The 12,134-nt window shown below is 39.1% G+C and overlaps 1 protein-coding gene across 2 annotated transcripts in view; it reads right to left on the reverse strand.

The window, feature by feature from the left end:
* Nucleotides 1–12,134, reverse strand: part of dock5 (dedicator of cytokinesis 5) — a 74,904-nt gene that overhangs the window by 40,517 nt on the left and 22,253 nt on the right. For both annotated transcript variants that reach the window (XM_015028310.1, XM_015028317.1), the window contains exons 9-14: nt 11,536–11,617; nt 9,220–9,349; nt 7,434–7,506; nt 1,795–1,937; nt 1,473–1,598; nt 1,225–1,349 (exon numbers count right to left, since the gene is read on the reverse strand). In XM_015028310.1, coding sequence (XP_014883796.1) covers nt 1,225–1,349; nt 1,473–1,598; nt 1,795–1,937; nt 7,434–7,506; nt 9,220–9,349; nt 11,536–11,617 — 679 coding nt within the window. The remainder of the gene's footprint in view (nt 1–1,224; nt 1,350–1,472; nt 1,599–1,794; nt 1,938–7,433; nt 7,507–9,219; nt 9,350–11,535; nt 11,618–12,134) is intronic.

Below are 12,134 nucleotides of genomic sequence, written 5' to 3' on the forward strand. Positions count from 1 at the left end.
AAAACTTTTTTTTTTTGTGGTTTTTGTTTTTTCCCCCTTTATAAAAAAAAAAAAAAAAAAAAAAATATATATATATATATATATATATATGCACATAATAAATATAAAAAAAATCTGAATCATAGCCAGGGACATAAAGCTGTTAGGGAGGGGGAAAAATATTAGCACAGAAAAGTGCATATACTAGCAGTTCATTCAGACTGAAATATTGGGTTATTCATTTCCCCTTTTCCATCGTCTGGTGAAATATAAACTTATCGTCACTAAAGTAACAGAGGATATCTGAAGTAGGAGCCCTGAGTCATTAATTTTGGAACTATGCGGTCATGAAAAGAAAATAAATGAAGCGTCTCACATAATGACGCAGCCATATTAAACATTAACCAGCAGACGCACCAACTATTAACCAGATATTACAGGAACTCCTATACAGTCATTACGATTGTAGAGAAAAAGCATAAAAGTATATTTGACACAAATTTATTGTGCAATGAAAAACACTGACGCAGAGCACAGCAGAGGTATTCAACGCCTGTGAAAATGTTCTCCTGTTACATCTATGATCTTCAATGTATTTTATTGGAGTTTATGTGATAAACAGAGGCAAAGTAATGCATCGTTTTAAATTGGAAGGGAAGGGAGACATGGTTTCAGTTTTTCACAAATAAAAACTAACTAGCTAGACCAGTGGTGGCAGGCTCTGCTTTCAGGAAGAAGCTGTAGGGGATTAGAGGGTGTGAGCAGCGCACACACGTGCATGATTGACAGCGCTAAGACCCTTTTCCTGGCTCTGACTGATTGTTTCTGATCGAGCAGTGTAGTTAGCAGAGGCAAAGGAGGTCAATTTTTAAAAATTTTTTACAGATCATCTGTCTCATATTAAACTGCAACAACAAGGTGACAGTTTTAACAAATATGTAAAAAAAAAAAAAAACTTTTTCTTAACTACATACTGCAGCTGTAAGTTGCATACCTGGTTGCAATGCAAGCCTTTTCTCACCTACATATACCAGGAACTCCCTAATAGAAATGCTCAACACACTTTTCAGACTTTGAAGTTACGGTTTTGAAAAACTGTCTCGAATGTCCCTACTAATGAACTACTTTGGCCCATTAGAAAATCGCAAACACAGTAATATCTTGTAACAGGAGGGCTGAACAAAGGCACGCAGAAAAAAGGCCTCACTTCAAATAAAAACAGAAGAGTGGCGCAGACGTTTTTACCTCCATCGGATTGCCTTCATCGTCATGCACGCTGAGGATGACCTCCACGTTTTTCGGGGTCTTCTTTTTGCCTCGGTCAAACTCTCCCTGAAGCAAGGTTACGTAGATATCATTCCTAACGTTTCCTGGAGAAGGAACAAGAGGAGATCATTAGGTAGACGGGCCAGGCATTCGCAGCACGCCCACACACCTCTCTGATCAGAGCGAGCTTTAGAGCAATGCCCAGCAACAAAGGCTTTAAATCCCACCTGGGAGGATGATCTCTGGGAAGCCCATTTTCCTGACGATGGCCGTGCTGCGGTCCACTAAGTGGGGGAAGTCTTTCCTGACTTGAGCGAGGTCTCCCGGGAGGAGCTTCAGGGTCACAAACAGCCCTGGCAGACGGCATGTAAGGAAATTCAATGAGGCAGACACCAAAAGGGTACGATTCGCAGATCCCTCACACTGATTTCAACTTTACTCCAAAACAAAAGGGTTCATTTAGAGTGACCCTCGAGAAAGAAAGAAAGGGGAAAAAAAAAAGAAAAAAACCACAGGGGAGAGCCCTCGTCTGTGATCGCTCCGCCTCACCCTGGCCTTTATGATTGACCTCCCGCGTGGCGATGACTTTGTTGAAGACAGCCGTGAGCGGCTCATTCTCCCCTATGACTCTGGATGGAATGAGCGGAGACATGATGATCTGCCTCTGGCGGATGTACGTCTCCATGGCTATCCTGGGGGAGGCATTTCGAAATGAGGAAAACAACTAAATCAGCCGCCGCCGACTCCGACAGGTGACAAAGAAATGGACGGCAGAGAGTCGCAGAAGACGAGAGGCTCTCCCTTCCCGCTGACAAGGTGTGCCGTTATGCTTCCAAACATGCAGTTTACCGCGGCTGAATGCAAGAGAGAATTGCTAAACACCTCAGAGCCGCTGAAGAGATGTGAAGCTGCTTATGACTAAAATAAACAATTTGGAAACGGCTGCATCTCATTAAAAATCATTCAGTTGCATTTGTGATAATTAGAAAAGCTGCAAAAATTCATTCATCTGGATTAAATGCCAAGTCTGAACACAAACATTTAAATGTATAATCCACACCATCCAATCTTACGTATCCATTTGGATTTAACCATCTGTCAAATTAGCGAAGTACTTTGGTGAACTTTGAGTGAGGACCTTAGTTCAGGATTTCTGAAGTGAGGTCAATGTTTCTAAACAATACCTTCTTTGCAAAAGATCATTCTGTTGACATTCTTTCATTTGTGTTAATTCAGATTAATCATCTGAAGCTAACGACTAATCCACGCTTCCTAAATCAATTCCAGTCATAAAAACCTCCCAGGGGCTTTTTCCCACGCTGTTTTTTGATTTTTTTTTTTTTTTTTTTTTTTGTCACGTTCGCAGTGACCAGGTATTTACAATATAGAAATGGAACAACAAGAAGTTGAGTTTGGTGTCGGTGTCCCACCAAAAAACTTCCTGAGACAAGCATGCACTGACAACACATAATGCATCAATGTATTGCATTCAGTAGATAAACTGGAAGATTGGAAGCAAAGGCTGTCTAAAGGGGGAAAAAATAGCATTTGCATAAGGTTGCTATAATATTTATGCTTTTTAAAATGTCTTATGTTTCTAACGTGCAGTTAAATTGTTCCATTCTCCATCCATTCTTCACTCATGAAGATCGTTGGTAGCGTAACACTTCCGGTCTTCATTTCACTTCCCTTTGTTTTTGGCACTTTTCTTCCTACGGCACAAACATATATGCTCTATGAAGACTAAGAGAGATATTAATAATGACGAGTTATTAATTATGGCTGCTGTTAATCTAATTTCCCTACCTAAAATCATCAGATGGCATCTGTGTTTATTAAAACCGCCGTGATTCCCCACAATCTGCAGTCAAACTCAAACTCTGAGCACAGACATCCCGTACCGTACCAGCTAATCTCGGTTATCAACTTGGATTTGGCCATTTGTCTAATTAGCTGTGCACTCAATGTCATTTTGAACGAGAAGCTTAGGGGTAAGTCATCGAATGTTGGATATTTGGCTTACTCCAATTATCAAAATGAAATGTTTTATGAACTGTGAAATGAAGAGGCCACACATTCGCTCGCCGTCGTCACCGTCTGTGAACAAGATCAAAGAACCGCCCAATGATATATTCACGGCTCACTTCGTCGTGGTTCACTGGTTATTATGTCCGTTGCGTCAATGAATGCGTCTCTGTTGCGTTTTAGATTGCATGTGAAATAAATGAATGTAATCCAACTAATGTTAGGCAATGCTTACTGTGTTCCTGTTTATGACCCAGACAAAAAAAACAAGCAGTTATCCATACGCAGGGGAAAAGACGAAAAGCACTGTACTGAATTAACAAAATGAAAACAGGAAAGCAAAAAACAAGCAGGACGGGCGTTTACGTGCTAAGACGTTTTTATGTACTGCAAGAGCCGTCAGATTCAGGTTGGATAAAATCCTGTGTGTTTACAGATCTTTCCTCATTACTTTACAATCCCCCCATTGCGTGTGTGTGTTTTGCTTTGTTTTTTTACACTGTGTGCATAAATATTTAGCAGGTGAGTAGTTCACCTCTTCATTATGTCTGAGGAAATTTTACAAGCTACACTGAATCTGATTCTCGTGGGATCGTTGTTCGGGTGGCGTGTGTTTGTGCAACGAGCAAGGTGCGACGTAGAATAATCAACACCTAAGAACCTTCCAGCAAGGAGAAATGGACCAAAATTTGGGATTCAATAAGCACAGAAAACTAAAAAAAAGTATTTTTAGAAAGTTGAAGCATTCTTAACATGACTAAGCTCTTAAGCCGTGATTATCAAAAAAAAAAAAAAAAAAAAAAAAGCACAAAAACCAAAGGTTCGGTTGTAAATCCTCAACAAGGCCATACAAATATGTTTGGAGAAGAAAAAGAACAAAGAAGAAATCGACATAAAACTACAATGAACAACCTTACGCTAAAAAGTTGTTCAGAAATGCAATGAACTTGTAATGTGTAGAAGTTGGAAAGGCTGGATGGACCAGACGGATGGACTCATGTTTGGACAAAGACCACTAAGACTAAGACTGCATCAAGTTTGACGATTAACTAGTTGGACCTTTTTAGGTTAGAACTCAAGTCTTCAATGGGGATGCCGTTTTATACAGAAGTCTGCAGCATGTTTTTTTCTCTCTTTTTTTTTAAAGCAATACCGATTCCATGACCGACCAGCCAGCTGGGTAAGAGCCTCAAAAACAACAGATCTATCTATGGAGTTTGTGAACTTCTTCAGAAGCATATGATTTAAAAAAAAAGGAGAAAAGTTCACCTCTTAGAGCAGGACAGCTGAACAAAAATACGACTCCATGGAAGAAATCCAGTTAGTGGAGAAAAGAGAGAGAGGCTACATTGGGTACTTAACATTTTTTAGATGTCTAAAGTGTTCATTAGTTAACCCTGAGGAGTTCATTTGTTCGATTTTCTCTAATTAAATTAGCAAGAAGGAATTTCTTTAGTCTTGCATTTATTTGAGAGAAATGACGCATCCTGAAAGTTTCCAAAGAATTGTGCACTCACATATCCTCCCTCCGAGAATGTTAATGGTCACATCTCCTTTGCTAAACATTTAATCTTTGAGTGTATTAACGCCTTAGCACTGAAATAAAACTTCCCTAATGGTTGTGCACAAAGCGTATTTGCTACACTGCAGATATAACGCTTTGCTGAAATATTCATACCCATCGAGCGTCATGGTTTGTCACATTACAAACACAAATTTAAAATTATTTTATAGTGATTTTACGTTACAGACCAACACAAAGCAGTGCAAATTTGTGACCTGGATGGAAGACCACAGTTTTCAAATGTTTCTACACATAAAAATCTGTGGGATGTTTCAGACCCAAAGCAGAACCTCCTCAGTTTACAGCTGCAAGACTTTTGGGGGAAAACTTCTTCCATTATTGTGAATTTAAAACTGAAATGTTTGCCCATTCTTCCTGCATGCAGACTTGAAAAAGGTTCTCAGTTGGATTTTGGTCAGGAGTTAATAAATGAATTCGCTTTGATGCCAAACCATCCCTGTGCATCCCTGAGTGTCTGCTTCCTTCTCTTTGGTGATAAAACGCATCCCCGCATCATGATGCTGCCACCGCTATACGTTGCAGAGGCGGATGCTGTTTTCAGGATGAAGTTTCTATCGTGAGGGTGGCGTGCACGTCGATCAAACCGTTACACGTTGGTCTTTCCTTACAGAAGCTGCTCTGAGGTTTTACGTTCGCTTGTGGTGGTTTTTGGCTTTTCCAAAATAGAGTTAATGCACTGCAGCGGAGATGGGAACACATTTGCAGAATAATTTATAACGTCACACATTTTCCGATTCACTGATAGGTTCTGTCAAAGTCCAAACGTCTAAAACAGAGGGGCGGACTCTCCATTGGTCTGAGATGTTTGGTTCATCTCACGGGTATCGTTTGATAGAGCCATACTAACCATCAGCATTTGGTCAAACTATGCTTTTCATTCACTTGTTGAGTCCTTGGAACGTGGCAAATTCTCATTTTATTTGTTTTTTTTCCTTTTTGGCTACATTTTAAAAGTTTGCTCAAAAATCGCAAGCCAATTGGATGGAATTATAGCTACCGTGTTCCCTGAATCTGCTTAACTCTCACCAGAGTTTTCTGCATCACCCAAGTGTTTTTGGTCTAGTTTCTAAGGAAAATATCCTGGTACACTTGAAATAAGACAAAAACTGACTTACTAGTAACTTTTCAGCAAGATAAAAGAGCATGTTTTAAGTCAATAATTCTTTAATATTGATGAAAAAGTTCTAGATCCACTGCCAGATAATTTCACTTACAAAAGAAAATATTTTTCCCATGTTAAAAGTGAAATAACCTGGAAATGGAACAAGAACTTTTTTTTTCATCAATATTAAAGAAGTATTGACTTACAACATCCCCTTTTACCTTGCTGCCAAGTTACTTTTAGTTTTACTTCAAGTGTATATCTAGAAACTAGACCAAAAGCACTTGATATGATTTTGTGGTTTTGCAGCGTATTGTTCTCAGTCCAACCTCTGAGGTTTTTGCAGTACATCTAAATTTAAGCTTCGATTAAATGAGACGCAGGTGGACTCTACAGACTGATCAGGTAAATACTGGAGGCAGTCGGTTGCACTGGATTTTATTTAAGGGATGCTGAGCAAAACACAATATATGTTCTCAGATTTTAATTTCAAAATTTATTTGTGTTGTCTTTCCAGTTTATTAATATGTTTAAAATAAGTTAAAAATTTTGTGTGCTGAACAGATGTTGAACAATAATCCAAACTCTAAATAATAATAATAATAATAATAATAATCCTTCTACAATACGATAATGCACTACTTTGTACTGGTCACATTTGTTGTTTAATGTTAGAAATGTTACTAACTCAAAGGGGTTGAATATTGTTTCCAAATCCCTGTACATGTGAAACAAGTTTTAATTTTAAAGCTTCTCTTCTGTGCGATGAGTCGTGATGAGGACACAAGAAAACCAGAGGGAGCTTCATGCGGTTAAAATCAGGAAGTGAGTGCGCACACGTAACACACAGGAGGCGGCGTAAATTCAAAACAGAGCTCTCGGCAGCACAGCTGAGCCGGCGGTCGATAATGACTTCGATGGGTTTAATTCATCTTCTGCGCAAGAGATAAAATATACCAAAAGGTCTTTGTTTGCATGCAACCCTCTGAAGACCGCTTCAGTTCGGCGGCAGAGGAAAATTACGCACATGTAATATTTAAAACAATTACCCAAGCAGTTGATAGATCCAGAGTTATAGTCTGGGCTAATAAAACAGGTTTGTTTATCTGTAGGTTCTCAGGGGGGGAATGCAGCCCCTTTTATGAAGCAGTGAAGAGAAACAAACCGCGGTTCAATGCAGTCGAAATTTGGTTTACATAACGAGAATCACCCAGGCTGTGTTTATGACTCTTCCATCTAAGATCCCTGTGAAAACACCATCCTGATCCCTCCTGCTGTGCACCAGCCATGAAAGCCCGGTCGGCCTATGATGAGCCGCAACACTCGGCAAGTTCTTTCTTTCTTTAAAAACAGCATGATTGTAAAAGAAAAAAAAGATGGAAACAAAGGGGGAACACCAGTCTAACTTCTGTGTACAAGTTCCTCTCACTGAGGTGGCATCACATAAATGAAGCATGACAACATGAGAAGACTCACTGCTGAAACGGGATGAAGTGCTGCTTGTCCTCATCGTCTATCTTGCCGTGGGCGACGTCTGTTATGTCCATCACTGCAAAGATAAACACGTCGGAAGGATCACAGCGGGGTTTGGACACTTTTCAAGTAGAAACGCACACACAAAAACAAAAAACAAAACAATAGAAAACTGTATTTTCTTGCTTTTATTAGCTCGGCAGCTTCATTTCTCTCCCCCCGCCCCCAAAACAAAACAAAAAATCTAGGAACACTTTTCTGGATTTTTACAAGAGGAACTTTCCCAGCTTACAGTGCCAGCTGCATTTATTGGCATCCATCGTACAGATGTGTAGAAAGCCTTAAAAATAACTTGTCTTTTATTGCACTGGTGGAATCTCACAATGAAAATAGTTAGAAGTAGTCCACTTTTATTTTACCACAATTAATTTTTTTTTATCCTGTGTTAATAAAAAATAGTAATTTTTAACAAAATCACCAATGATACAACATCCAGCTAACAATTCATTTGAACTAAATGCATAACTAACAACTAATGCATGACTTTTATAAGATCATTTCCCTGGAATATAAATATAATTTGCTTTAGCAACTAAAAATGGGGAAAACAAACATGCCATTCAAGTAAAGATCTTTATATGTAAGGAAATGTAAAAAAAAGAAGAAAAAAAAAGTTCACCCCAAGTTTCCAGAGTTATTAAGTTAAAATATTGTATAATGCTTACTTTGATTAAGCTAGTAATTTTGCTTTAGGTTGCTAAGTTAAACAAATTTAAAGAGGATTTTAGGTGCATCAAAGCCACATTTTTCAGTAGAAACCAGTGAATTGATGTGGTCCTATTTAATATTAAAGCTTGGTTATAAAATAGATTAATATATTGTGTTGGACTTAGTATTTTTCATTATAAAAGGGATTTTAATTAGTCATTAATAATTTTGCTCTAATGAAAAATAAAAAAAGTTTCCATGCACATGAATCACCTAGATTGAGGGGTAAGATTACATCGTTCTTGGATTAAAGTCAATAAATATATATATATTTTTTTTTTAATCACTCTGGGGCCCACAAACAGCCACCAGGTTAAACTTTGTTCACCTCTGATTTAGAGAAGTGATTTAAAGATTAATGGTTGAAGATGCCCCTCTCTAAATGCTCCGATTTTGTGAAATGCTGCATAAGAAGACCAAGTTCTTCCCCTTTAGCAAAAACAAAGGCTGGAGAATCTGCCAACAGCAGGGGGTACTCTGCTGCATCACTGGCAACTTTGCCAAGAACCTGAAACAAAATTAAAGATGAGACTTTTCAGTATGAGATTTTGCTGCTGCAGGACAAAAAAGAGGTGAACGTCGCAGAGTTACTTGGCACATGTAGCTAAACAGATTGAGGAGTTCTCGATCTCCTGAGCTGATAAATTCCTCCCGGTTCTGCTGCCAGTGTGGCTGCGTTTTTATTTTTTTGTTGTTGTTTCTTTCCTTTTTCCTGGCTTTGATTAACACTCAGATTTTTATTCCATTTGCTTAAGAGCTGGAGGAAACCATTTCTCATTTAACTCACTAACCATCTGGCTGGAGCCTAAAAGCCAGTTTCCACCAACTCTCTCGCCAGGGCAGAGCAAAAGCCTTTTCTGGGTCAGGAAACAGGTGTTCCTCTTTCTCTTTCTTTCTTTTTGTTTTTGCTCCATCTTTCATTCCTGCATCTTAAAAGAACCAAACTCTGCAGCTGCGTGACAACAACAAAAAAAAAGGGGCTTTTATTACCGGTGATTATGAAGAAATATTAGCTGCTCACCGGCGACGCCGAACGGCCTCCGTAAGCCACCTGTTTGCTTTTTGCCCTCTTTGAGCTCCATGCTGCCCACTCTGATGATCTGACACACCAGGAAGAGCCGCTGCCTCATCAGATCGCTGCTGCTCAGGTCCTGGACGCAAGGAAGGCAAACAGAGCTGATTGGCGGTGACATACGAGGTACATTAGATACAAAGGCAGTGACCTTCTCCTGTCATCGACAGTTTATTATGAACGATGACATGGTCAGAGATGCAGACATGACAGTAAAGGTTACAGGACAAAAGCACGGCGTAAATGCTGGGAGAAGGTATGTCTGTGTTCTAGTGTCTCAGCCTTTGTTTATATATGGATGCATCTCAATTGGAAAATAATAGAAATCTATACTTTAGTAATTTGGTTCAAAAAGTAAAACATTCAGTATATCCAGAAAGTATTCACAGCGCTTCACTTTTTCCACATTTTACGTTATATCCTTGTTCCAAATTGCATTACATTAACCTCTTTGACAATATGGAAAATATTTCTTGAATATATGTGATTTCTTGGGTTTTTTTTATTGCTGTTAAATGTGTAAAAACACACCATTTAAAAAAATGTTTTCAACATTAGACCACTTGTACAGAACAATTATCCGGGTCAGGTTTGGCGGACGCCAACTTTAGCATCATTAGCGGCTAACAGTTAGCTAGTTGTGATGGCCAGCTAATCCAGAAATGGTGTTTATTTCACCGACTGTCACATAAGCTAACAAATCCAGAACCATTTCCTTTCTTACTATAAATGAAGACCTGAGGGAAGACATTAATTTAATTCAGTTTGGCAAAAGGCTGCAATACCACAAAATGTGGAAAAAGTGAAGCGCAGTGAATATTTTCTGGATGCAGTGCAGGTAGCTCTGATTTATTACATACAGGATGACACATCTTAAGCATTCGTTTCTAATTTAGACATTTACAGCTCACAGTTAATTGAAATTTGAAATTCTGTCACAGAGAAAGGAGACTAGAGTCCTCAATTTTGTCTGCTTGGTGCTGAAATCTCCATATTTTGTCCGCTTGATGCTGAAATCTCCATGTGTTGGCAGAAAGTGACACAGGCCAATAGAAGGCGCCATGTTGGAAAATAAACTTTGTCCATTCGACAGACATTCTCCACAAGAAAGGCAAATCGCTGATGAGCAATGATAAAAAGCTGGCTGCTCACAAAGTATTGAATCTAACAGAAAGTTGAATGGAAGAAAAAAAATATGGCTGAAAATAATGGTACACATGCAAGTCTTGAGAAGATCATCCACACAATTGTTGGGGAGAAATTAACTATCTGGACTGAATCGTGAATTAGGGCTTCAACAGGAATTATACACACACAGACGTATCAGGATGTGAGCTACAACCGCTGCTCATCTTGTGTTCATAAAAAAAGATGGTTAGAAGCGTCTCAACTGGACAGAGGAGAAAAACGACAACTTTTTCTCTGCGCTTCAAAGCCCTCTTTTTAGATGAAGCAGCATTTCATTTGTAAATCACGGTCCCAGCGTCTGGAGGAAGGGTGGAGATTAATCTAAGCTGCTTGATGTCCAACGTGACGTTTTCTACAAACGGTGATGCTTTGAGAAGCCGGGTCATCTGTGGATGTTGGCCCACTGGGCTTTATGGAGTCTAACATCTCAGCAGTCGTGCACAAAGACATTTGACAGCACTTCTTTATGCCCCCCCCCGTAAGGAGGTGCTGGTTTCATTTTAGAGCGGGAACTAAAACGACTGCCACACTAAATTTGTTTCATTGTCAAGAGGAAGAGGACAGCAATAAACCTCAGCAGAAGGTTGATCACCTCCATGCCACGCCGCATTGATGCTTAATTCATGCAAAAGGAACTCCAGCAAAGTATTGAGTGTAAATCCTGTGGAGTAATTATTTCAGAAACTTAATTTTGCAGGTTTTGTTAGCTGTATGTTGAAGTAAATACTGAAAACATTCCACTTTGTGTCTGGAGAGTCTGTAAGTGTCTCGCTTTTTAATTCGAAGGACACAAATAATTAACTGTCATGTGCCTTTGATGGAAAGGGTTTGATTCTGCTCCAAAACTCCACTTCCTGGTAGCTTCGCTGCTCGTTTTCCCAGAACTGCCGGCTCTCTGAATACAACAAAATGGCAGCAGCACCACTCATTGACCAAGTCACCCGTGAAAGAGAATAATTTACAAAAACTGTCATTAAATTTCGAGCGATCCAGAAACAAATAGTCTTCAGGTGAGGTTCAGACTGTTTACATCTTTAAAACCAAGGGAACACAGTCAGCAGATTGAGACTCGGTTACCGTGAATAAGGCCGGCAGGTTGTTGAGTTTTTCAATTTCCTTAGGCATCCCCATACTGTCCCAGCGCACCAGGAAGTTCTCGCTGTATGAATTCAAATAGGAATCACAGTTAGCGCATTATCTGAGCCATCAGAAGAAGTGGAAAAATGGAAGCAGGCCATGCAGCAATTCTTCATAATTTCCTTCCCGTCACCTGATAAACAGAAAACATGCATCACATAAATCTTAAAACTACTCGTGCTGTTTGATTAGTAACCATGTCATCTTGTAGGTCCCAACAGAGCTTTCCGAAAATCTTGACTCTTAAAAATGAATGAGTCGAGCTTATTGTCTTAATTGGCGCCTAATGCTCCCTCAGTCAAGCCGTGTTCATACTCTTGCTTTTATTTTTAGTTTTGCGATATTAAAATTCATAAAAATCCATGCTGTTTATAATCAGTGCTGTCACTTCCCAAGAGCAGGCACGGCAGCGGCTTAGCTGCAAAACAAACCTGCCCTCCATTTTTTTTTTTTTTTTTTTTTTTTTTTTTTTTTTTTAAACCAAAATTTTCTTTTTTTGGTTTTTTGTTTTTTTTTTTTTAATGGGAGGGCGTCACATA

This window comes from Poecilia latipinna, unplaced genomic scaffold, assembly GCF_001443285.1.
Source record: "Poecilia latipinna isolate Pla-1442-1.1 unplaced genomic scaffold, P_latipinna-1.0 Scaffold8, whole genome shotgun sequence".
Taxonomy (NCBI): domain Eukaryota; kingdom Metazoa; phylum Chordata; class Actinopteri; order Cyprinodontiformes; family Poeciliidae; genus Poecilia; species Poecilia latipinna.